At 62.4% G+C, this 24,779-nt stretch overlaps 10 protein-coding genes across 10 annotated transcripts; 6 read left to right on the plus strand and 4 right to left on the minus strand.

Annotated features, from left to right (window-relative positions):
* Positions 1 to 324: 324 nt before the first annotated feature.
* On the plus strand, positions 325 to 2,010 carry COLE_01967 (uncharacterized protein; the record flags this gene model as incomplete). The annotated part of the gene is made up of 3 exons (XM_018421232.2): positions 325 to 389; positions 421 to 454; positions 676 to 2,010. The coding sequence occupies 3 exons, from the start codon at positions 325 to 327 to the stop codon at positions 2,008 to 2,010; spliced, it is 1,434 nt and encodes a 477-aa protein (XP_018280766.1).
* An 84-nt stretch (positions 2,011 to 2,094) lies between these two features.
* Positions 2,095 to 2,948, minus strand: COLE_01968 (uncharacterized protein; the record flags this gene model as incomplete). Its single annotated transcript, XM_018422502.2, has 3 exons — positions 2,095 to 2,365; positions 2,502 to 2,751; positions 2,852 to 2,948. The coding sequence occupies 3 exons, from the start codon at positions 2,946 to 2,948 to the stop codon at positions 2,095 to 2,097; spliced, it is 618 nt and encodes a 205-aa protein (XP_018280765.1).
* Positions 2,949 to 3,492: 544 nt separating this feature from the next.
* On the plus strand, positions 3,493 to 5,618 carry COLE_01969 (uncharacterized protein; the record flags this gene model as incomplete). Its single annotated transcript, XM_018422501.2, has 6 exons — positions 3,493 to 3,549; positions 3,661 to 3,735; positions 3,988 to 4,554; positions 4,588 to 4,713; positions 4,781 to 4,966; positions 5,001 to 5,618. 6 exons carry the CDS (start codon positions 3,493 to 3,495, stop codon positions 5,616 to 5,618), a joined length of 1,629 nt encoding a protein of 542 aa, XP_018280764.1.
* An 882-nt stretch (positions 5,619 to 6,500) lies between these two features.
* Positions 6,501 to 10,070, plus strand: COLE_01970 (uncharacterized protein; the record flags this gene model as incomplete). Its single annotated transcript, XM_018420739.2, has 2 exons — positions 6,501 to 6,730; positions 6,764 to 10,070. The coding sequence occupies 2 exons, from the start codon at positions 6,501 to 6,503 to the stop codon at positions 10,068 to 10,070; spliced, it is 3,537 nt and encodes a 1,178-aa protein (XP_018280763.1).
* Positions 10,071 to 10,843: 773 nt separating this feature from the next.
* On the plus strand, positions 10,844 to 12,317 carry COLE_01971 (uncharacterized protein; the record flags this gene model as incomplete). Its single annotated transcript, XM_018425230.1, has 4 exons — positions 10,844 to 10,993; positions 11,065 to 11,376; positions 11,443 to 11,616; positions 11,700 to 12,317. 4 exons carry the CDS (start codon positions 10,844 to 10,846, stop codon positions 12,315 to 12,317), a joined length of 1,254 nt encoding a protein of 417 aa, XP_018280762.1.
* A 278-nt stretch (positions 12,318 to 12,595) lies between these two features.
* COLE_01972 (uncharacterized protein) lies at positions 12,596 to 14,017 on the minus strand (the record flags this gene model as incomplete). The annotated part of the gene is made up of 3 exons (XM_018422500.2): positions 12,596 to 13,683; positions 13,824 to 13,886; positions 13,921 to 14,017. The coding sequence occupies 3 exons, from the start codon at positions 14,015 to 14,017 to the stop codon at positions 12,596 to 12,598; spliced, it is 1,248 nt and encodes a 415-aa protein (XP_018280761.1).
* Positions 14,018 to 14,811: 794 nt separating this feature from the next.
* Positions 14,812 to 16,517, minus strand: COLE_01973 (uncharacterized protein; the record flags this gene model as incomplete). Its single annotated transcript, XM_018420272.1, has 2 exons — positions 14,812 to 16,184; positions 16,232 to 16,517. The coding sequence occupies 2 exons, from the start codon at positions 16,515 to 16,517 to the stop codon at positions 14,812 to 14,814; spliced, it is 1,659 nt and encodes a 552-aa protein (XP_018280760.1).
* Positions 16,518 to 17,714: 1,197 nt separating this feature from the next.
* COLE_01974 (uncharacterized protein) lies at positions 17,715 to 19,875 on the minus strand (the record flags this gene model as incomplete). The annotated part of the gene is made up of 4 exons (XM_018422499.2): positions 17,715 to 17,837; positions 18,022 to 18,339; positions 18,374 to 19,395; positions 19,428 to 19,875. 4 exons carry the CDS (start codon positions 19,873 to 19,875, stop codon positions 17,715 to 17,717), a joined length of 1,911 nt encoding a protein of 636 aa, XP_018280759.1.
* A 239-nt stretch (positions 19,876 to 20,114) lies between these two features.
* On the plus strand, positions 20,115 to 21,848 carry COLE_01975 (uncharacterized protein; the record flags this gene model as incomplete). Its single annotated transcript, XM_018422498.2, has 3 exons — positions 20,115 to 20,457; positions 20,501 to 21,330; positions 21,366 to 21,848. The coding sequence occupies 3 exons, from the start codon at positions 20,115 to 20,117 to the stop codon at positions 21,846 to 21,848; spliced, it is 1,656 nt and encodes a 551-aa protein (XP_018280758.1).
* A 1,220-nt stretch (positions 21,849 to 23,068) lies between these two features.
* COLE_01976 (uncharacterized protein) lies at positions 23,069 to 23,323 on the plus strand (the record flags this gene model as incomplete). The annotated part of the gene is made up of 2 exons (XM_018420273.1): positions 23,069 to 23,104; positions 23,150 to 23,323. The coding sequence occupies 2 exons, from the start codon at positions 23,069 to 23,071 to the stop codon at positions 23,321 to 23,323; spliced, it is 210 nt and encodes a 69-aa protein (XP_018280757.1).
* Between the last annotated feature and the right edge of the window lie 1,456 nt (positions 23,324 to 24,779).

Genomic DNA, 24,779 nt, shown 5'->3' on the forward strand with positions numbered 1-24,779 from the left:
TGAATGCAGTTTCATTCAGCTGCGCTGCTTGGCGGGGCATGGGCGTGGCGAGGGCGTGGCGCGGGCGTGGCGCGTCGGCTGCCCGGAGATGGAGCAACAGAGATGCGACGGACAGTGCCGACAAACAAGCGGCTTTGAGTATCTGAGTAAAGCCACGACGCATTAGGAGTTGTAATGCTTATAGCAATACAAAGCCACGTGCGCCGGGCGTGCGCAGGCACCTCCGCTTCTCGCCCCTGGCCTTCTTTCTGCACTGCCAACACAACTGCTGTGCATTTTGTTTTCATCTCCTCCTCATCCACTTGTTTGCTTGTATCCATCACCATGCCACCAAAGGACACGGAGCTGTACGACCTCCTCGGCGTCAAGCCCGAGGCTACCGACATTGAGTGCGCGCGAGTCTGGCAGCGCTGACAACAGGCTCAAGAAGGCGTACCGTAAGCTGGCGATCAAGGTGCGTCGCCACCCGGCTTATCTTTCGAGTGTCATTCTCCTCCCCATCTCCATCTTCACGGATGCGTACCAAGCATTGAACGAGCTCATGACGCCGGGCGCTGGATATATGCTGGCAGACTTCACCTGAGCCACCCTGCACGGCTTTAGCTGTGTCTACCCCCGCCCTGCCCCGCTCGACCCGCTGCCGCTGCGCACACCTTTGACCTGCGCTGACATCAGTGGCACCCAGACAAGAACCCGTCCGAGGAGGCCGAGGCCAAGTTCAAGGAGATCGGCGAGGCGTACCAAATCCTCAGCGACCCGGACCAGCGCGCATTCTACGACAAGGTCGGGCGTCAGGCCATGAATGCGCCCGAGAGCGCGATGGAGGACCCCGAGGCCATCTTCTCCAAGCTCTTTGGCGGCGAGGCCTTTGTCGACTACATTGGCGAGATTGCGCTCGTCAAGGATTTTACGAGCACGATGGACGTCGTCATGTCCCCGGAGGAACGGGCCGAGATGGAGGCGGCCAAGAACGAGGCTGAGGAGCGCCCGGGCTCGCCGAGCAAGTCTGGGACTGCTTCGCCAAGCAAGCGCGACTCGGTGCCCCCGGCCGCCAAGCCTGCGTCGCCGACCAAGCCTGCGTTCACTGGCGCGGCTGAGACTACGCCTGAGGCTGCGGCTGCAGCTGAGCAGAAGCCCGTCACAGCAGAGGGCTCGGGCGCCGGCTCGGGCGTTGGTTCGACCGTCGGGACGCCCGCCTCGGCGTCCGCCACCGACAAGAAGAAGGAGGCGGGCAAGGCCAAGCTCACGGCCGAGCAGAAGGCCAAGCTCGAGGCGCTCGAGCAGGAGAACCAGCAGCGCCGTGAAACCCGCATCAAGGACCTCACGACCAAGCTTCTTACGCGTATCCGGCCGTACGTCGACGCCAAGCACCCCGGTGAGGCCAACGACCCGGAGACCAAGGCGTTCGAGGCGAGGATACGCACCGAAGCCGAGGACCTCAAGCTCGAGAGCTTTGGCGTCGAGCTCCTGCACACCATCGGCACGGTTTACGTCACCCGCGCGGGCAACTTTGTCAAGAGCAAAAAGTACTTTGGCGGAGGCTTCTTCGGGCGTCTCAAGGAGAAGGGCGGCTTCGTCAAGGAGAGCTTTGGCATGCTGTCCAGTGCGCTCAACGTCCAGGCGGCGATGCAGGAGATGGAGCGTCTCGAGGCCAAGGGTACGGCGACGCCCGAGGAGATTGCCGCGCTCGCCGAGGACTTGAGCGCCAAGATGCTGCTCACGACGTGGCGCGCCACGCGCATCGAGGTCATCACTATCCTCGGGCCTGTGATTGACGCCGTCCTCCACGAGCCCGGGATCTCCAAGGACCTGGCGGTGCGCCGCGCCAAGGCGATCATGGCCATCGGGAACATCTTCAAGTCGATCGAGGACGACGAGGACGCCGAGGAGCGGCGTGAGCTCGAGCGCCTCGTCGCGTCGGCCGCAGGCAAGAAGAAGAAGGAGAAGAAGGAGAAGAGCCGGCGCGCATCGCCCGCTACGCCAGACGAGAAGCCCGAGCCTGCGAAGTAGGCTGCCATCCTCATTCATAGACTTCCGTATCGTTAGCATGCCACTGCCTAATATGTTGCATGTGTATGTGCATGTGCATGTAGATCACCACTTCTTCTCCGAGCCGCCCTTGCGCTCCCGCTCGAGCATGTCCTCAAACTCGCGCCGCTTGCGCGCCTGCTCGTCGTCGCCGTCCTGCGCCCGCCGGTCCATCTCGCTGCCCGCGGCCCGCCGCACCTCGTCCGGCGGCGTGAACTGGTCGTTCATGGGCACGCCTGCGCGGTGGCTGATCACCGTGCCGTCCGGGATGCCTGCGCGGTGCTCGGCGATGGCGCGGCGCGCGTCGAGCGCGATTTCTTCGAACACGGCGAGTTTGCTGATGTCAGCGGGAGTCGGGACAACTGTCGGCTCGCTTTATCACTATCCCTCCTGTTCTTCATCTCCAGCACCGTGCACCTCCTCCCCCGGCCACGGAGCTCTCCCAATCTCACGCCTGCCCCACACCCACTCACCGCCGCGTATCCGGCATCTTGCGGTGCACCTCCCAGCTCGCGGCCGCGCCGCCGATCGTGAACCCCAAAAACGTGTTGATCATGCTCGTGCCGCTCGCGCAAAAGATCTTGAACGGCACCGAGAGGCGCGGCACACGCCGCCCCATCGCAATGTACATCGGCAGGCCGGAGAGCATGCCGATCGCAGTGCACGCCGACACCCAAGTGTAGCTCTTGCGCAGCGTCTCGATGTCCTCGCGCGTAATGTCGCCTGGTGTCAGCGCCGCGTCGCATCCCATCTCAAGCTGCCAGCGCAGCCAGACTGCCGCCTCCTTCCTCCTCCGCTCCTCACCCCTCACCCCTCGACTCACCAGCATCGATCCGGCGCTGCAGCGCATCCTTGACGACGTCCATCTCGAACATGTTCGAGGGGAGCGATCCCCTCTCGAGCGGCCCAGAGTTGTCCATTGTGCCAAAGAAGTTGTGGTGTGGAAGAACAGAGAAAGCGACGTCGCTGGGAATAATCCGTGCCGGTATATCGTTGACGTCAGGCGGGAGCAAATGTCTCGGTGTGGCTCGGGGACGGTCGACAGGCAGCTCGGGGTGACGACAATGCGATACGATGTTTCGCCGGCCGCTGTCCACTGGGCCGAAGGCCGAAGACATGTTTCACTTGGTGGCATTGTGATAGTGGTGTTCTGAGGAGCGCGGAAGGATGAGGCGGGCGATATGCCATCAGTCGCCGGTGGGAGCGGAACAGCTCCTCACTCCGGCCACTCCGCCGAGCGTCAGATCGCAGCACCCATCCATGGCAGTTGTCCCATACGCGCCAGCTTCCAAGAGCTCGAGTTGGCAACAAAGTCACGACTCTGGCAAGCTGGGAAAGCGCAAATTACTTACGACTGCAATCAGCACAGATCCGCCACACCCCGCACGTGACCCACCTCCACCCCATTACCTCCACCCGCGCCACTCATCTCCGCCCTCTTCCTCGTCATCGCCATCCATCACCATGCCCCCGTCAACAGGAATATACGGACCGCTGCTCCTCGAGGAGCCGCTTGTGCGCGTGAGTGGTGTGCTGCCCGACCATTGCTAGACTCTCTGGCTGGTAGGGCCACCCGTCCGGCCCGTCTCCAACGGTGGGCGGGTGGCCAAGGCGATGGAAGGCTGATGATAGACTCCTTACGAGCTCCTTCGACGCAGTCACCGTAGCGCTCAGCGACAGGTCGAGAAAGAGTTTACCGTGGTGCAGGTGAGTTCGGAGCGATGCGCTGGTCCTGCTGCGGACCAGCCTCGGCTGTGGTGTCGAACAGCACTCTGTCCGTCGGATACGGCGAGACAGTCGGGTTTCCATCCCAGCATGGGAAACCGATGTGTTGCAGACGGGTGCGATGCACGCGTACACCATGCTGCAAGGCGTTCGCCCGCATCCACCACGATAACACCGCCCCGCCGCCCTGGCCTCCTACCCCACACACCCGGCACCCCACCCCCCTGACACCAGACGCAACTCGCCAACCTTCTCAGGAACCTCACTGGCACCGATGCAGACAAGGAGACGACTTTAGCCCGCCTAGACACGTGTAGCGAACGCGTGCGCGGTCTCAAGCGCAAGCTCGACGACCTCCAGCCCGCACCTGGGGCGCCTGGCGCCGCTGTGCTCCGCGAGCGCCTAAGCCACATTGACGGGGCGCTGCTGGCGCCCGCGCATGCACGCGAAGCCGAGAAGGAGGCGGAGAGGGCGCGGGATTTGGCCCTCCTGTCAGGCAAGAAGGAAGAATCAGAGCTAGAGGCCAAGGACGGGGAGGACGGGAGTGAGGACGATGCCATGGAGGTCGACGGGGCTGATGAGAAAGAGCAGGAGATTGCCAAGCTCAAGGCCAAGGCCAGAGCCAAGGCCAAGGCTGAAATCACCGAGCATTTTGAGAAGAAGAGCACGAGCTCGGCCAGCGCTGCGTTGAACAATCGTGCCCCCGGAGACCGCACGGTGGACAGGTACATTGTCGACCACCTTCTGCGGACGGGGCGGATGAAGACGGCCAAGACGCTCGCCGCATCGCAGGGCATCGAAGTGAGTATGTGTGAGACTACCAACTTACACCAGTCTCTCGTTGACATCAAGTTGTTTGCTGAGCTCGTCCGCATCGAGACGGCGCTCCTCGAGAAGCACTCGGTCACCGAAGCGCTGGCGTGGTGTGGCGAGAATCGCGGGACACTCAAGAAGCAGGAAGTGAGTGGGACTACTCCATGGCTTTGGAGGCTGCGGATAACGGACGTGGGCTGTATGCTGACAACAGTCCGACCTCGAGTTCACGCTGCGCACGCAAGAGTTTATCGAGCTGTGCCGACGGCGCGATACAGCAGGCGCCATCGCGTACGCTCGCAAGAACCTCGCGCCGTGGGCTGCTACCCACATGCCTCAGCTGCAGAGCAGCATGACGCTGCTCGCGTTCGGCGAGACCACCGGCGTTCAGGCTTACCGCGTAAGCGAGATCAGCGTGCACGAGCTGACAGTAGAAACTATACGACGCGTCGCGGTGGAACAAGGTACGGGAGGAGTTCCGAGAGACCTTCCTAGGGATCTATGGGCTGCCTTCGCAGTCGCTGCTGGCCCTATCACTCTCCGCTGGTCTCTCGTCACTTCGCCTTCCAGCGTGCGCACCTTCGTCTCCGCTTATGCCCGCGAAGGAGGAACACCAGCCTGCACATACGCAGCCCCTCCTCCCCATCCCGCCAGCGGCCGAGCTTACCGGTGCCCCGGTCTCGTCGATCGGGACGCTGCTTGAGGAGAGCCGGAGCCGTGCGACTCCCCATGCGGTTGTTCCCGAAGTGGACGAGGATGAGCCCGCTGTGCCGCAGCATATCGCCGTCGTTGACTGCCCGACATGCGCCGAGGACATGCGCGTGCTGGCCAAAGAAGTGCCGATGGCGCACCATGTCAACTCGACGCTGGTATGTGCTATCAGCGGCGACGTCATGGACTCGAACAACGAGCCGATGGCATTCCCCAACGGGTCGGTGTATTCCAGCCGCGCCCTGACTGAGATGGCCAAGAACAACTTTGACGTTGTGACCTGCCCCCGCACAGGCGAGACGTGCGCCTTTTCGCGACTACGCAAGGTGTACATTTCGTAGTGCTGATATTGCTTTGCACGCGCTACTCGTGTTGTATACCTGAATTTGTCTGCAGATGTGCCAAATATGAGTGTTATCGTGGACATGATGTAGATGGATAAATAAATATTAGCTTTGGTCTCACATGCGCGTGACGCCACTCGCAGCGACATGGGAGAGAGAGGTGTGGAGCCAACGAAATTGCGGAACTGCGAGCTGCGAGATGCAAGGGCATGTCGAGCCCCACGATGCCACGAGGCCACGAGGCCACCAGGCGCGTGACTGCGTTGTTGAATGAGAGATGAGAGAGATCTGGAGAGATCGAGAGAATTGTCAGAATGCGGGGGGGTATGGGATGCCACGGTGTATGCTTAATACAGCAGAGACAGTCCCAATTTGGAATATACGAAATGTATTACGACGTGTGCTAATAAGAGGGCTAATGACCCACGTGGCAGGCCATCCCCCCTGTACCTCGTGTGCCTGAATCATGCGCAGCTGCGGCCTGACAAGCTGCGGAGACGAGTGGACCCTGAGTCTGGGGGATGATGACTCGCAGGGTCCCGCAGCAGCAGCAATCGCCAACCGTCGACTTGTTGCTCGTTGCCCATCCTCCATCTCTCTCCATCTCTCTCTCTCTCTCTTCATCCTCTCTTCAACTCGCAACACATCAACATCACATTCGCACATCTCGGCCTCTCACCACTCTCATCTCATCCCTCGCATCCTCTCCTCAACAGCGAGTCTCACCCCCCCCCCCCCCTCTCCCCCACCGCCACCCCCCTCTCACACGGCGAGCACACCCACACCCCTCACCACACCACACCGTGCCCCATCGTCCTCCATTCCCCACCGCTGGCCATGAGACGGTCTTAAGACGTGTCCCGCAGCCCCCCTGCATTCATGGAATTACGAGCTCGCATGACGACGAGCCCGCAGCCCATCGACCCGCACCTACGCCTGGTGGCGCCAGCGCCGCCTACGCGAACCACGGGCTACAGCGCCGCAGACGAGATCACCAGCCGCATCGCCGCCCTCCAGCGCCAGCATACACCCCCATCCCGCGCCCGCCAAGGCTCGACCTCGAGCCAGTCGACGCACAGGCGCGAGCCGCCACCGTCATCATCTGCTCGGTTTGTCATGTCGCCCGCGTCCGCTGATGCCAGGCCACGCGTGCGCGACGATGGACGCAGGCACAAGGTTGACGAGTTTGACCGCGGGCCCGTGGCGTCCACATCTCGCCATCTGTATGACCCGTCCAAGGGGCCAGCAGTACCCCGCGCACCGGCGCCGTCCCGACGAGAGGCAGCGATCGCGCCGCCAATCCCTACCCCATCCCCCCTCTCATCACACAAGGAGCGGCGCGATCTTGTCCCATCGCCTCGGCGGGCTCTGTTCGACCCCGCTTCGCCCAAACTCGACGCCCCTTCCATACCATCTATACACACGCCTGTGTCCAGGCATCGGGGATCCCTCCCTCCCGACGACGCCCGCCGCCGACATGATGGGCCAGGCCCCTCGACGCACAAGCTGTTCGACCCCGCAGTCCATGACCCCATGACCTTCAACGCCCCGCCGCCATATGCACCTTCGACCGCCGATACGCTTGCTGTGCCCGTGCGGCCTTCAATATTGCGCCGCACGTCACCCAAGATGCGCACTCCCGAGGAGGAGGCTGATCGCGCGCGTGAACGTGAGCGCCGCCGACAAGGCAGTGAACGGGGAAGCGTCCATTCAAGCCAAAAACGCAAAGAATCGGACACGCGCAGTCGAGGAAGCAGTGGAAGCCAGGGAAGCGAGAGCTTCAAGGACCGCGAGCGAGGACGTGGGGAGGGCGACTCGGGCGCTAAGAACTTGCTGCGTCACACGTACAAGGACATCGGAGCCCTAGAGCAATCCCTCACCGCCATACATCGTAAGATGCAGGCGGATCCCGAGGCAGGGATCACCTGGTTGATCGAGAAGCCACTGCCGCCGCACAGTAACAGCGCGTCCGAAGAAAGCGTTGCTTGGGCCGAGCTTATAGCTCAGCACAAGAAGCTTGCCGAATATCACTCCAACTTTCTCAAGCTCGCCCTTGACCCCAAATCGCCCCGCGACCTGCGTGGTTTACCCGTCAAGTACAACATACCCGTACGGCTGTGGCAGACCGGCTTCCATGCCATTCTCGAGCGGCTCCGTTTCGCGTGGATCTCACACAGCCCCATCGCTCTCGACCTGCTCACTGATTTCATATACGACGCATATCAGTTTTACACCGAGCTGTTCGAGGACCAAATCATGTCCGCATTCCGGACGGCGTGGATCGAGGCGCTGGGCGACCTGGCCCGCTACCGCATGGCAGTGGCAAGCTCGATCGAGTCTAAAGCGCCGAAGCGCAAGCGTTCGGTGGAAGCCCGCATCGACGACGATGAGGAACCACTGGTCGAGACGGCCAGTATAGGGCAAGAGGTGGCCGATAACTGGGACGTTGAGGACAAGGAGACTTGGAGGACGACTGCGCGCGATTGGTACGCGGTGGGTATCTCCGAGAAGCCGGGCGAGGGGCGCTTGCATCACCATCTCGCGCTTCTGTGCTGCGATGTGCGTGGACAGGAAGCGCGCGCATTGTACCACTTTGCCAAGAGTCTCGCGGCTTCACACCCATTTGAGACAGCGCGCGAGTCGGTGCTGCAGCTCTTCGATACGGCGCAGCAGTTCCAGCGATCGACGCCGGAAGCGACGGCCATGGACCTCTTCGTCCGTCTGCATGGGATGCTGTTCACGCGCATCGAGCTGGACGACTTTGTCCCAGTCATGAGCCGGTTCATGGAGAGGCTCGAAGAAGACGCGAGCCTCGACGGCGTGAGCCGCAAGGCATGCGTCACCCAAGTCGACTGGCTGTTCATGGGTGTGGTAAACGTCATTGCTGTGCTGCAGTACGGCTCGGACACTGGCATCATCCGCAAGGGGTTAGCGCAGGAAAGTGCTGCACGCCGCCGCCAAGCTCTGACGGAGGAGAACGGCGACGGTGACGAGGACGAGTTTTGCCAGGACGACGAGAGCCAGCCGCAAACCCCACCGACCTTTGCATCGGACTCACCGCCGCCACCGACTTTCATCAACGCCCTCACCCTCACCTTTGCCATACTCGAGTTTACTTTCGTCCACCCCTTCCGCCAGCAGGGTCTGCACCAGGTGCTCAACCCGTACCTCGCCATTCTGTTGACGTTCCTCGCGACGATATTCCGCAACCCCATCGCAGGCGCGCCGCTTCTCCCTGCCATCCCCTGGCGCCGGTTAGCCGAGTTCGTCAACTCGCTCCGCATCGAAGTATCGGAGGAGACGCGCCTTGTCAGCGGTGTTCCGCTGCCAGAAGACTGGGTCATCCGCGGCATGGAGTGGGTCGGTCGGCGCGTGTTTGAGCGCGGATTTTGGAAGGCCAAGACGAACTCGCGCAGCTCGAATGGTGGCCCGGCGATGCCTCGTGTCGGCGAGCGCTTCACGAGCGAGATGGACGTGTTGCTGGCGAGCTTTGATGCCGCGCTCGACATCACGGAGGGCGTAGTGGAAGAGGTCGAGGGCGCAGACTTGACGGATGGCCCAGTGGCCGTGGACGATCGCCGCCGTCGCCGTGTCGCGTGGGCGGCTGGGACCTTGGCATCCCACGTGGACGGTTTCGATCTCGAGGGCGGCAAGGTTGTCATCCGTGGCGCTCTGGCGGCCACCATTGACGCCGAGGAGGAGCGCAAGGCGCGCGAGCGTGAAGTGGGGCTCAACGGCGCACGCCATGTACGCCCGCCGCAGACTGTGCCGAGCGAGGAGGATATCCAGTCCGAAGACGAGGACGAGGACCCAGATCTCGCGGTGCTGCGCGAGCGCCGCCGCCATCTCCGCGACATTCTGCAGGTGCCGTCGGCGCCGTCGGCGCCCAAGGTGCCACGCTCGCGTCGCGTGCGCAGCACGCACAACGTTGTGCCGGGATACACGATTCTGGTGTTCGACACAAACGTGCTGCTCTCCTCGCTCAGCCTGTTCTCCAAGGTCGTCGAGGGCGGACAGTGGTCCGTCGTGGTCCCCTTGCCGGTCGTCACCGAGCTGGACGGGCTGTCGAAGAACCCGCCGCCGCTGGGCACTGAGGCGGCCGCCGCCGTAGCTTACCTCGAAGCACGCATTCGCACGCACGCTCTGTGCCTCAAGATCCAGACATCGCGCGGTAACTACCTCACGGACCTCCTCATACGCGCCGAGACGCTCGACCTGCACAGCCGCGAGAATGTGCGAACGATGGACGACATGATTCTCAACGTCGCCGCCTTCCAGCGCGACCACTTTGTCGACCGCTCCGCCCTCCTCGGCCAGGCGCGGCCCGTCGACGGCGTGCCGACGCAAGTCCTGCTCGTCACGTTCGACCGCAACCTCCGCCTTAAGGCGCGGGCGCAGGGCATCGACGCCGCCGACGAGCGCGAGATGGCGGCTATCATGGCCAAGTAGGCGCTGGCCCAGCCCATCGAGGCACCTCACGCCACGCTGCGCCACCCCTCGCACTGCGACGGTGCGGCAGGGCCGTGGCGTCGATCTGGACGCCATCCTTCCGCGACGTTCCAGCCATACACATCGCTCGCTGATGCGACTGTCGGCCAGCTGGGTTATCAGCACTTGGTGGTGCTCAGAGCGCTATCAGCTCAGCTTGTACATCGGCCCACCTGTGGGCCACCATCTAACCTGTACCTTTGGAACACTGGGAACACTGGACCTGTACTATAGTGCGCGATGCATGTGCATGCCTTCAACGCAGCATGAACACGCGGCCTTGGAGAAAGCGCCGATGACTGGACGGCACACGGAGATGCGCGCATGTGCTCGTCGCACCATTGTGGCCGTCTGTTCGAGCATCCAGTAATCTGGTTATTCGCATGGTGCCGCCGGGAAGGAGTGCAAGCTCGGGCCCTGCGACAGTCACTGCGCCACTGCACAGACATGCCATCGAGTCACCATCATGCATCTGAGGAGTCACCAAGCGAGTGCCATGACACAGCGCGCACAACTCTCCAGCATGACTCGGCCCCCAGATTCGCTGAAGCATCAAGCCAGCTGTTGTCCCCTCTCGCCGCGCCCCACCCACCCCCCACCTCCGTGATCACACCACCCACTCCCACACCCATGTGTGTGGCGGCGGCAGCGGCGGCGGCGGAGAAGCACACGGTGGCGTGTGTATCCAGGCACGGGCGCCAGCACAATAGTGGCGCAAATCACTCGCCGCCACAATGTCTGCTGCCATTCCTGATCCGCATGTCGCGACGTCCGGTGCATCCGATCGGGGGTCGGGGGCCTTTGGTGCTGGTGCTGCAGAGGATGGACAATGTATCTCGCCACTCGCATTCTCCACATCCACATCCATGGCGCCGTTCCAGGACGTGAGTGCGGCGACGGCGGCGGCGACGGGGCGACGGGGAGACGGGGAGGGGAGACGAAAAGCTGACGCCAGCCCGACGTAGTGTATATCCCGCTGCCGCAGTACGATGCTGCGGCGGACGCGTACGTCTTGCCGAGCTACACCACCTCTCCCGACGGCGACGGCCCAGAACCCCCCGACGGCAACGGCGACGGCGACACACACGCCAGCCCCGCGCTCCACCACGCCAACCTCAAGCGGCAGTACGCCTCCGTGCCCGCGGGCATGGTGGGCATCCCCGGCTGCGTGACGCGCTGCATGGTGTCTGCGAACGCGGGGTTTTGCGCAAGTAACCAAGATTACCTCTGTCTCTGCAGCAACCACGCGTACCAAGGCGCTGTGACGGTGGGTGTTGGACCACTGAGTGGCGGCAGACCGCCGCTCCCATCAGTATGTTCCCACTGACGCCAGCAATGCTGGGCAATGCGGTGCAACGCGACGTCGTTCGACCTCGCGCTCTCCTACGCCTCGGCGGCATGCACGGCGATCGGGGCCAAGATCGACCCCGGGTCCAACGGGGCCTCGACGAACCTCACTATGCGGCCCGTCGTCTTCTCCCGCGCCGCCTTCAACATCCAAGCTGTGGTAAGTTTCCTCTCCCCTCTCCCTCCCCTCCTTCTCCTTCTCCTCCCCCATTGCCCCCCCTTCCCCTCGCGGACTAACCCCAGATGTCCTCCCTGTGCAGCTTCGTCCTCCTCTGCGCGATCGGGCTCGGCATCCTCTCCTGCCGCTCGCAGGCGCGCCGGCAAGCCATGATGTCCAGCACGGCGTGGAGCCACGCAACCAACCCGCCCACCGCCAAGAGCCGGGTCTCGCGCGTGCCCCGCTCCTACTTCCCGGGGCGGGAGCACGGGCAGGTCTCGACGATCGATATCGGGTCCTCGGTCGACTTTGAAGAGATGTTCGGGCAGCCGATGCAGCCGCGCCGCCAGCCGCGCTTCACGAACCGGCTGCCGCACGAGCGGCCGTTTACGAACCGCCTCCCGCCGGAGGAGTGGGAGATGGAGGCCAGCGGGAGAGGGAGCGGGACGCAGGACGAGAAGCGCAGCGAGCACAGCACGTCGAGCAAGGTCACGGAGCTTACGGGCGGTGGACAAGGCAGTAGTGTCGTGCACCTCAACCCCGCCACGCCGAGCACCGTGTACATGGTGACTTCTAATAGCTCGGCGTCACTCCAACGCGACGCGACGCTTGATACCCCACCGCCGATCCAGCGACCTCAATCTGCTCCGCCCAGCCCCAGGAGCCCCCACACCTACTCCCCACAGGCGGCGCACGCCCAATAGCCCACAGTAACGACATGACGATCAGACCTATCCCGCCTCACAGGCCATTAGTATTTAGGCGGCTACAGGCCATCCGTGTAGGTGGTTACAGGCCACCGTGTAAACTCAGTCTCAGTAATCTAGGGTCATAATTCCAGCATGCAGGTCAGTTGCAGGGAGTAGCTCAATCCATCATGCTGAATTATGGCGTCCTTCCACTGCCATGGGATGCGATCTACGGGAGAATGAGCTACTATTGCCCCCAGGAAACTCACGTTTACCGCTGCCCTTTTCACTGCTCAAGGCACAAGCTCCTCCTTGACCCACGAATCGCCGTCGCGCACCCAGCACGCGCGGCGGTGCGGCTCGCACGCGAGCTCGAGCATCTCCACGCGCTCCGGCGCGAGCGCGATCACAGCGAAGTGTTCCCACGCCTCCGTCAGACCCTTAGCTTCCTCGGGGTTCTTGGCATGCGCCTCCATGCGCGTAATCCATGTCTCGGGGCTGGGCGCGTCGGCAAGCGTCGAGCCGGGCGGAGCGGGACGAGCAAAGGTTGCACGCAGTGCGGGGCTGAGGCTGTCCCAGATCCGAGCGCGCTCCGCCTCCCACCACGAAGGCGACGACTCGGGCGCATTCGGCGCCACACCCCAACTCACGAGCGCGGATAGCGTGCCCGCCAGCGACGGGATGGCGAAGGCGTCCGAGTCGCCGAGTGTGACGGCCGGGTTGAGGGCGACATTGGGGCGGAGGTAGAATTGAGGGTGAGAACTTGTGCTGGAAGCCGAGAGAGGAGGCGAAGGGCGCGGCGAGCGCGGCGCCGCAATGTAGCCTGAGGCCGGGCGGTCGCTGGGCGAAAGGTCTCCGGGCGTAGGAGTGAGCTGGAGCCTAGGTCTACCCTGCTTCGAACTGGATCGCGACAGTGTGCCTGAGGCTGTCCCGCTGGCGGGCGCACTCTCGCCCGGAGAGTCGTTGGGCGTCAGGGACGACGTGCTCGACAGACTCGACCTCGTCGCTGTACTCGAGACACTCTCCCTCGTGGAATTCGGGTAGCCGCTCGCCTCTTCCAGATTAATCGGCGGGGTGGGGTGTGGGCTCAACGTCGTGCTGGAGCTCGCCTGGCTGGCTGCGTTGGACGGCGAGCGGCGGAGCGACGAGGGAGGGTTGCGTGGGCTGGAGTGCGATGGCGTGACCTTGAGCTGGCTGTTCTTGCGGCTGAGGCTGCCGCCGCCGGACCCGCTGGCCGGCACAATGTACGAGCGGCCAGTGACGCGGAATTGGACGAGAGTAGGGAGGAGCCAGGCAATCTCAGTGCGAGGCTCAGCAGCGAGCTGCGACGTCTTGGGCATGCGCAAGTCGGTCGTAGTGAGGAGAAGGCCAGAAGGGGAGACTGATGTCAGCGCCTGCACACCAAAGGAGATAGCGGAAGGTAGCTCAGCAATCCGGAGTCAGCAAACGAGCGATACGGTGTCGAGCCGATTCAAGCGTTGCAAACATGTAAACCCCCTCGTCAACTGGACATTCACTCACATGCACGGTGGACGACCGAGCGCACGCGCGGCGCACCCTCATGCACGGTCGCGAGCGAGTAGACTGGCATCAGCACGGCCGTGGATCTGTGACATACCGGTGGAGCGGGGGTTCTGGGCCAGCTCAGCCTCGAGCAGCTGGAGCCACTCGGGCTTGGCGCGCGAGAAAGACTGGTGGTGCCGGTGGTGCGGCATGGTAGACAGATGGTGGGGGGTGGGAGATGGATGGCGAGGAGACTATCAGAGAGAGGGAATGACGAGATCCAAGTCGCGTTTATGGGCGCGTGGTTGAGCTGTTCCCGCACCACGCCGTGCCTGATCGATCGGCCAATCGATTCCAGTGCTGCCTGCCAAGTGGGCTAAGCTGTCACGGTACTGGGTGGCCACAGGCGACACACCTTGGAGTGCAGACGGGCTGTGCGGCTTGGCGCTCGGAACTCTGGGAACTGGGAGAGCTGATGCAGCCGTGGAGGCGAAAGTGGCGATGAGTAATGTGCAAGTCAGCGAGACGAGTGGAGGTGGAGGTGGCGCTGATGTGGATGACGCTGAGACCCGTGGATGAGATTTCCGCAGCACTCTTTCAAGTATTGTCGTTGTCAAGTTGTTCAGAGGAAGCGGTCGCGAGGCGTGGAGCTGTGCACTCGGCTCCCATCCTGCTTCGGGACGTTGGGACCATCCACTTACCACCGCACCCTCACAATCTGCATGTGTCGAGCAGCCCAGCACGCCCACCAACCTCGTAGCCTCGCCCTTACGCAAGCGGCGCGCGCCACCAGCCCCAAAGCCTCCGCATGATCCGAACACACATGCATGCTGCTGAGACACTGGACAACACAATCGTACACTCATCCGCCGCTACTCTCCACCTGTCAGACCGCGGAACCACCCAAGCCGCCCTCGTGGGGCTGGGCTCGGACTCCGGGCGGGGATCGGCGTCGACGGACCCCTGGGCGTCAGCCCGTCCATTACAAAATCCTTCTCCAGCATACTTACGCATCGCTCATGGCCGCAATCGCCTGGTTGATGAGCTCCTCGGGCAAGTCGGCGGGCAGGCCGGCCGAGTAGACGTGCGGGTCGAGGGGGGCATAACCCGGTGGAGGAGGCGAGTCCTGCGGCGGGCCAAGGCTGGGCTCGCGCCGCATCGCGCGTGGCCGCAGGGTGCTGCCACTGTTCTCGCTCTCGTGGGTCCCGCTCTCGCTCGTGACTGAAGCGTTGGGACTGGAGCGACGGTGGAAATAAGACTGCTCACCACGGAGCGAGTTCATTGAGATGTCGAGAACATTGGGTGTGGGCGGGTTTGGAGGGGAACGAGTGGAGTCGTCGTCCGAGTCATCCTCAGACTCGAGGTCTTCAACGTCAGGCACGCGCGCCTCGATCTGCGGAGTATCGGTCGGGGAGCGGTATGACGAGGCCTCCGCGGGATGCGTGCTGTCACCGTCGCGCAAGGGGCTGGGAGCGAGGTGCGAGTTGTTCCTGCGATGCCGCCTCGACGAACGAGGAGTAGATGCGGCGTGGGCAACGGAGCGAGAAGGGATGGGGGTGGTGCCCGAAGAGCCATGGCTGGCCGCCGCGCGGTTACGAGCAGCCTCAAGCAGAGCGCCAATGCCGCTCAGGTTGGGCTGGCTTGAGCCGGGGGTACCGTAGCCTGCGTCGAGAAGGATACTGCCGCGCTCGCTACCGTACGCAGGTGGAGGAGCAAGGGTGCCCGTCATCGGAGCAAGGCCCCACTTCTTGACATTGGCTTCGATGAACACGAATCCAGCCTGGCCAAGGTTGACGTGCAGAGTGGCGGGGCCATTGGCACCAACAGTGGGGAACAGATTCAGGCGCTGCAGGCCCGTGTAGCAGTCCTCGAGCTTGCGGCCGTTGCGCGTGAAGAAGACGGTGCCCGTGCGAGGGCGATACCCCACACCCAAGACGTCACCCTCGGCAAGAGGAGGACCGTACGAGGAAGCTGTGAACGGGTAGTTGTGCGACTTGAAGCCGTCCGAGGCGAAGTAGGCGACCGAAAATCTGTTCCACCCAGGCAAGCGGAACGACGGGTATGGCTTGGTTGCCAGACCGATGGCAACCTCGGTAGTCGCGGGCTTCTCGTACATCTTGACCTCCCAGTAGTAGACCTCGTTGAGTTTGGGAAGTGGCAAGTTGGCCATGACCGAATTGCCGCCGCCCTCGCGGACAGGCATACCGGGGCCGTCAGAAAGGAAGGTGATCTCGGTGCGCGACTGGACGTAGAGCGAGAGGTTCTCCTCGTAGTCGGGCTCAAATGCCCACGCAGCGACGCCCTTCTCCTGGATCGAGAGGAACTGGGACAGGGTGATGTCTGTGGGAACAGACGAGGGCGGGTACTGGCCTTGCCAGTCTGGGGCGCGTCAGCAGATTATCTCGGGGAAAGGTAGGCCAACTCACCTTTAGCTCGGAGGTAGGCCTCCCGTACGTCGGGATCGCAAGTCTCGAGCCAGCGTTGCTCCACACCTTCTACTCCGCCCTCACCGATGACACCGTCGCCCTTGGAAAGGTCTAGAGGCCCGCCGTCTTCAGCAAGGCGAATGCCTCTCTGCCGTTTCATGCAAAGCAGAGCGATCAGGAAGATCAGCACGCCCAGAAGGACCGTGAGAACGACCACGAGGATCGGGATGAACACAATCAACACAGTCGACGGACCGTCGCCCGAGTCAAAGTCACTGGGACGCATGTGGATATCGCCCACGACCTTGATTGCATGTGGGGCTGCTGAGGTCGCAGCCGACGCCCCGGGCACAGCCGAGATGAACTCGTACCGCCCGATCTTGACTGGCATCTTGGCGAGGCGGGAGATGGCTTTACCGCGGGCGGCGCGTGACCCGGATTGCGATGCTACAGCGCTGCTGCTGTCAATCTGCACCAGCTCCTGGTTTTTGGTGGGCGGCACGACCTGTTCGACGAGACGCGTGTGGTGGAGCCCAGGTTCGAGACGCTCAGGGGATGCAGAGAGTGTGCGTGGTGTGTCGGGTACGTCGTTCGAAAAGGAGATGGTCGACGTGTCCATGAGCGCCGAAGGCGAGCTGCTACGCCGAGCAGGAAACAGGAGACAAGGAAGGAGCGATTGTGCAAGCGATTACTGGGACCTGGACATCCGTCAGCCAGCCATCGGCGCTGCGGAGGAAGGCGGTGGCGGCAGCCACGGTGTGGGACAGTGCCAGTGACTCTACGATGCTAGACAAATCCTGCCGGCTCGACGGACCAAAAGGCATATCTCGATCGAACGGAGTCTGCTACTCACGAGACTAGGTGGAGCGGGAGCGGCAGTGGGGTTGATAACGCTAATGAATGGGTGGAGGTTACTCTTGGCGACCAACCCGGTTGCGAGCGGCGAGTGGGTGGCGATGAGGGGGGCGAAGAGGGGGGGGGAAGAGGGCGCTCGGAGACGGGAACGTGGAGGCGACCGAGTGAGGATCTGCTAGATGTGGGGGCTGAGAGTGTGAGTGTCTCCGAGGGGGGAGAGGGGGGAGAGGGGGCAGAGAGATGGGGTGGACAGAGGAATCGGTGGTGATGAGAAGGCAGAAGGGGGGGGTAATGAGTAAGAAGTGGCGGGTGGTGTGGCCGGGTACTGCAGGGCCACAGGCGGCAGGCGGACAGGCGCATAGGCGGCCATACGGGGAGGCGGAGGCGGCCAGGCCGAGGCGACGGCGCCCATGCGCCCAGGGTCCATGTTGTGGGGTTGGGCAGCCTCTCCTCCTCTTGTGGCGACCACCACTAACTGAATTGATCCCGCTAATCTCCAAGCTCCAATGTATTCTCGCCGCGTTAATACCTCCCAGATCAGGCAACTCCTCCTTCTTCTAATCAACGCCGACGTCATTCCCACTTTCCCATTGATAAATTGATACCTATGCTGCTTGGCGCTTGGATTCTACATAGAGCTCGTTCCACTCCCATCCCGACCCCAGCACCTCCATATCCTCTGCACAACCAGCAGCTTGTCCCCCCGCGTAAGCGTCTGGTCCTCAAACATCCGCAAGTCGTCCAGGAATGCCTGCCTGTCAGTAATACTCCCAAGCGTTGATCGACGACCAGCCCCCCGCCCCTGATCACCCCACGGGGCAAGCCCAGCGCGCGGCAGGCGCATGACATGGCGCGCGCCCTGCCCAGCAGATCAGACGCAATGTCGGAAACGCGCGTCCTTTCATGGGCCAGCAGATTTCGGCCGTGAAACTCACCTCGCGCACCCCCGAGCCGATCCCCGCCGCCCACACGCGCAGACCCGAGGTGGTGACAATGAGCAGGCCGCGGTCCTTGTCAGACATGCGGACGTCGTCCTCTGGCGCCTTGAGGAGGAGCTCCTCAATCGCGCGCAGGCTGTGGAAGTAGCGGCGGCGGCGACCCTTCTTCCGGCCCTCGCCGACATAGAGGCGCCTCAACCAACCCCAGATACCGTAGAGAAGGAGCACCGAGGGCGCCACACCAACAAACGCGAAGGTCAGTTGTTGCGAGCGCAGCAGCTGGTCGAGGCTTTGCAAGGCGACGGACAAGTCGGTCTTTCGTGAGCTACAGCGAGGATCGACAACCCACCTTTGTCTTCTGGACCTGGATGAGGAGCGTGCGGACCAGATGGCCAAAGAGAGCCGACTTGATAGGCTGGCGGATCTCATTCTCGTAGGCCTTCAGGACCTCCTCCATGTCACCCGCCTCTACCTTGATTCGCAAGGCCTTGAGCTGGGCGTCATCGAGCTTGTAAACGTCACGGCCAAAGTCAAGAACCATGCGCTGCAAACTTTCCTCGTCCGCCTTTACAGTTTCGGGAGCGAGAGAGAGACCTTCACCCCCACCACGCATGGTGGTGAATATGTCCTCCACAGGCTCCCAGACCCATTGTACGAAGAAGCCTTTGACCGTTTCCTTTGCGTTCACGACCTGCTCGGTGATCCACTCCTTGTTATTGACGACTGACCGCGCTCCGAAGTAGAGTGCAGGGGGGAGGAAGAGGACAGTAAACCAGAACCTGGTGAAGACGTTTGGTCGCCCGTACTCCTCAAGCGTGTTATGCAGAACCTTGCGCATCTCCGGAAGATGCTTAGTGACAACTTCGGCGAGCATCTCGGGTGTGACCTTCGAGGCAGGTTGAGGCTGGGTAGATCTTTTAGACTTCCTCGACCCTCTTTCATCCTTGAACGAGACAGCCTTCTCGACCGGCTTAATGCCAAGAACGTCCGCAAGAATGCCATAGATGCGGGTCGCCTCGTCCACAAGGTCGTTCGACGATGCCGTGGTGCCAACTTGCTGGATCGACCAATTGGGGCCGTTGCTGGCGAGCAAGCCGACCCGGCTGGCGGCAAGGCCCGCTGCTGCACCAAGTGTCTGCCTATTGGACAGCATTTCGCGTCTTGTAAGGACGAGTGGAGAGGCGAGAGCCTGAAGCTGGGCGGTGAACTTCTGGGAGCCACCCCCGCTATGGAGCGGCCTGAAAAGGCGCGACAAGCTTGATGTCGAGGGCATGTGGATCGCACGGCGCCAGTCCACGCTCTTGACTTTCGCTTGCCAGCTCTCCGTCTCAAGACCTGCGCTGATGACGCGCCAGATACGCTCGGGCATGGCTGAGGTCAGCGCTCTCCGTGGCGTCGCTCACATTGCACGAGGTAGACGAGTGCGCCGATGCGCGACGACATGCTTCGCTCCCACCACACCTCGTCGTCCTGTAGCGCAAGAGACGAGTCGATAAACTCGCGCAGTACCTCGGCCCATATAATGCTCACAGAGCGGGTGAGGATCTCAGCCTCGGCCGCGCGGTCGACTTTGGACGCCGAGTAGGCGCCAAAGTCCTGCCTGCGTTCCTGGAGTCGCGTAAGCATGTGCGCGACCTCCTTGGCCGTCGGCGGCTTGGTCTGCGTCAACTGTGTGAGCGCGTCTTGCAGGCTCTTCGAGAAGGGCGCATCGTCGTCGTCATCCTGCGCCTGAACGTCGGAGGGAAGGTCAGAGGGCGAGGTGACCGTAACCGGGAGTGTGGCGAGTGAAACAAGATGCGCGTTGAGCTGCTCTTGGGAGTAGCTCGATGGAGCTACTGACAACAAGCCCATTGCTGCGAGCTGCTTCGGAGTAGGTTCAAGACAGAGAGGTAAGTGACGGACTTCACTCCTACCTCGAAGACCAAGTGGGGTCACCGACTTGAACCTCACTCGCCCAATCCGCTGGGAGTGACGTAATGCCATAGCCAGGACATCCCACGTCATTTGTCACGTGCTATCGGTATCAAGATGGAGATTTCGCATGCCTTGCCTGCAAGATTTCGAGAGTTAGTGATTCCGCAACAACAATCATGTCCGGCACGCTCATCTCGTCCCTCGCGTGGGTCCCGCGCGGGCGCGCCGCCCTCCAGCCGCGAAAGTACGAGCTGGACGAGTCGGAGCTCGAGCGCGTTGGCAAGCTCGGCGGGCCGGGCGTACTCGAGCAGCTCAAGGAACAGATGATGGAGATGGAACAGGACGACGGCGAGTGGGAGGATATGGGGGACGACGCCGGGGACGACGACGAGGAAGAGGACGAGGACGAAGACGACGATAAGATGGAGGAGGACGACACTCCGGCCAAGCCCAGCGACCCCAGCGACCTTTCGGCATACAAGATGGACGAGTACGACGATGAGCCTTCGGGGAGCGCAGGTGAGTTGTGCTTCGAAGACGTGTGGGCGGGCACTGACTGCAGCCATGGGCGCGTTTGCCAACGTCAAGGGCCTGTCTTATTACCGCACGAACGACGAGGACCCATACATCACGCTAAAGGAGGACGACGAGGAGATGGAGCGGGAGGAGCTCGCGCTGTTGGCAACCGATAGCATGATCGTCACGGCGCGCACGACTGCCGACCTCTCGGGCCTCGACTTCCATGTGTACGACGACGCCAACGAGTCGCTCTACCCGCACCACGACCTGATGCTGCCCGCGTTCCCGCTCTGCGTAGAATGGCTCGACTTCCCCTCCGGCACCTCGGACTCGTCCAAGACTGGCAACTTTGTCGCGGTGGGTTCGTTCGACCCCTCGATCGAAATCTGGGACTGCGATGTCGTCGATGGGCTGTATCCCCAGGCGATCCTGGGTCCCGCGGGCTCGCTGGAGAAGCCCCAGGCCAAGCCTAAGGGCACGGGCAAGAAGAAGCGCAAGCAGATGGTTCAGCCGGCTGCGAATCCCGATCACCATGTCCAGCCCGTCCTCACGCTTTCGTGGACGCCCAAGTTCCGCAATCTGCTGCTGTCGGGCAGCGCGGACGCGACGGTCAAGCTGTGGGACCTGACGCGTGAGAGCCCGATGGCCGCTCAGAGCTCGTGGGACAAGATCCACGGTGGTGAGAAGGTGCAGGCTGTTGAGTGGAACCGCTCGTCAGGTTCGGGAGCCGACAGCGCTGTCCTCTCTGGCGGCTGGGACCGGACAGTGCGTGTGTGGGACGCCAAGTCCAAGGACGGCGAGGGATACGCTGTCTCGGTGGGCGCGGACATCGAGTGTGTGCGCTGGGACCCGTGGGACGCGACTTCTTTCTATGTGAGCCAAACCGTCATGAAGCACGCTGACATCAGGTGTCGTTGGAGAACGGCCTCATCCTGGCGTACGATGCAAGGACGATGGGCGCCGGCGGCGCGCAGCCAAAGTTCACGCTGTCGGCACACGACGGCGCCGCCTCGGCCATGGACATCAACCCGCACGTGCGCGGGTGTATCCTCACGGCGGGCATGGACAAGCAGGTCAAGATTTGGAACGTCGCCGACGACGAGAGCGAGGGTACGACAGGCCGAAAGCGCGAGGTGTCGCTCGTCGCGCACCGCGACCTCGGGCTGGGCAAGGTGTTTGCTGCGCGGTGGTGCCCCGACGCCGAAACGCCCCTCGCGCTCGCTGCCGCGGGGTCCAAGGCGACGCTGCAGGTGTGGGACGCCGCGAGTAATGCCGGGGTGCGCAAGGCGTTTGGTGAGCGGTTGCGGCGCGCCGGGCGGGAGATGGGCGCGATCAAGGAGAGTGGGGGTGTCGTACAGGTTAATGATGGAGGCGACGAGGAGGAGGAGTAGTTTGGGCTCCCGCTACACATGCATACCTGCATTTTCCCGAGCGCCGAGGTGCCAATCGCATTAGTAGGGCGCACAAAAGTCGCTGTGATACATCCAAAGGAGACACCTTGAGGGCTTCGACAACTCATACGAAAATGACATGCTTCCAAACCACGTCAGAGCAAACGCTCCAAATTGCTTCTGGCCTAGATATCGGTTGGTGGGTTATCGACATCTCGTAAGGTTCATGTGGGCTCTGGACTAGCGGATTAGGAGATATGTATCCCATCGAGGCGCCATCGTTGAGTGAGTGGTGGTTGATAACGGGTACAGGAGACCGACCCGTGTGTGGAAGCTCGAGAGGTACGGCGCGCGGGATATCGATAGCCGCTACTACTGAACCGGCATGCGGAACGACCGCCAAGGAGTAAGCGGAGCCGCTGCCGCCTGGGGGTCTAATCTTGCACCCAACGCCTCTTCGCTTCATGCGCTCCACGCCGTGTTGGAAGTATGTCCTGCTCATGTTCGAGCACGTTGGCGGTCCTTCTCAGCACGTTTCCCCCCCCCCGCCCCCCGCCCCCCGCCCCCCGCCACCGCCAACATGAATTGCTCGATTGTCCCCTGCTGGGCGCGCCTCGTCACGATCACGCACACTCGCTCCTTCGCCGAGGGCTCGCATAACCGGGCAGCTTCTTTCGCTAATTAACGCACGTCATATGCCACCAACCCTATCAGAAGGCGCGCCGCGACGCGTAACTGCTCGGCTTGGGAACGCGCCGCGCTTGCCGCCACCGGAAGCCCACCTCGCCCCGCTGCACGACGTGGAAGCAGGCGCCGACCACGTCGGTCACATGTGGCCGCCCAGTCGTCATGAGCTGCCGTCGGTGTCATCCTCAGTATTGTCCACGTTCTCACCCCTTCCCACGGACTGCGGCGGATATGCATGGCGTCATCGGCCTGTCCAGTGTGACCGGAGCGCTCGCCGGAGGGCGCGTTGAGCCTGGTCGTCGCTGCGCCGGGGACGGAGATAGGCACATGTCGCGGCGATGACATCACCAACGTCATCGATGCACCGAGTGGCAACAAGTTGGTGGAGGCTGGTGGCAGTCTCATGGCACGACGTTGACTCTCGAAGTGTATATAAACAGAGCGTGCAGCGTGCTCTGCTCTCCATCCCGCACTCGCCTTCAATCGCACACTACTACTCTACCACCACCACCACCAACACCTCAATTTCAACAATGTCTGACATCGGTCGCCAGGGTCTCGGAGACAAGGTGAGTTTCGCGCTGGCCAGCCACTTGAGCCTCAGCTAACGCCAGCTCGCCTCCTCCGCCAAGCCCGACTCGCAGAAGTCGTACCTCGAGCAGGCCGGTGACTTCGTCAAGGACAAGGCCGACGCCGTCGCCTCGGCTGTCCAGCCTCAGCAGGAGAAGTCGACCACCCAGAAGATCGGCGACGCCGTCTCGGGCAACAACACCAACCGCAACATCTAATATTGTAGTTGGGCGATGATGAAGCAGTAGTCTGAAGCCGAACCTAAAACGAGCGTGAACGAGTGCTACCACTAACTTTGCGTGTTGTTTGTTCACTGATACTTGTGCTGTCCTCCGGCACGGGCTCGCCCACTCCCATACAACTGGGCATCCGTTCCCACCCATGCCGGCGGCCAGTGGCAAGGAGGTCACTGTGACGCCGACAGATCGCGACAGCAAGGCGATATATTTGCGATATACCCAGCCTAATGGGGCGGGATGCCAGTGGCTCGGCGCTCTGGACACTTGGGCCTGGCCACGACTGCCCTCCTGAGCCTGACGCCCACACGACCTTACACCTCACGACGCGTCTCCGCCGCATCCCGCATTAGACGTCATGACACGCGACGCACTTAGTAGTTGCTATGGCCCTGGTAAGTCCGGTGGTAAGTCTGGTAAGTCGGGGAGGAGTCAGGACAGTCGGATTATGGGGTCGCGGGACGGATGCACATACGTGCTCGTCAGGTTGTTCGGCAGGCTGTTGACGCCAGCCGTCTCTGGACCCCAACGTGCGCACACTCCTCACTAAACCCCCGATATGCTCACCACGGTCATCTGACTTGTGTGCTGGGTTATTGGTTGAGCCGCTCAGTTGTTGCAGTAGCTTCAGCACTTCTGCGGCCTTGACTCGCCGCGTCGACAGTCCGTTGCTTCCGTCCGTAGCTGACCCCCTCTCTTCCGTCTTTCGGGGAAGTAACGCTTGGAATCAACTGATCACAGGACGTGGCCTTGCCTAACGCTTGTGCTATTTCTTTGTGTCGTTTCCACCTGTTACGGCGCAGGGCAACGAACCGGAGTAGAGCCCGAACTGGCATCATAGTGGCGGGGCCGGTGACTCACCATACCGCGCAATTGTCACCTCGCCTCGGTCCGCACCACACTTCACATTGGCACAATTCAGCATGCAAGCACCAAACACGCTCAGCGCGTTCGTGATGCATGCGAGGGGCGCGCCTGCCTTGCTTCCCGTGACGCTTCGCACGGAGGCATGCCATCAGATCTAACGCCGAGGGGGTCGGAGCGAGGTGTTTCGGGGGTGTGCGAGGGGCACGCGGTAGTGGCGCGTGGCCTCCGCCGCCATTGTCCACCATCCACCATCATCGGTGAGCGTGTGCCGGCGACGACTTCGCCGCTGTTGTATCTTCACAGGTCTGTACATCAGCGTTTCTCTGCACCCGCCAACCCCCTCCGCGGTTCTCCTCCTCCGCCTCACCCGACACCACACCATGCTCCCCGCCCTCCTCTTTCTTGCTACTGCTGCCGCCCACAACCTTGCTGCCCGCGAGAAAATCGACCAGCCTGCGCCTATCGTCGACACATCCGAGCCGATAGGCAACACCACTTACATTGCGTTCCCGCAGGCGCATGACTGGTGTGCGTCTGTCTTCCCCGACTTGCCCGTTCGCACTTACGCCAG

The sequence above is a fragment of the Cutaneotrichosporon oleaginosum genome, assembly GCF_008065305.1.
Source record: "Cutaneotrichosporon oleaginosum strain ATCC 20508 chromosome Unknown ATCC20508_contig02, whole genome shotgun sequence".
Taxonomy (NCBI): domain Eukaryota; kingdom Fungi; phylum Basidiomycota; class Tremellomycetes; order Trichosporonales; family Trichosporonaceae; genus Cutaneotrichosporon; species Cutaneotrichosporon oleaginosum.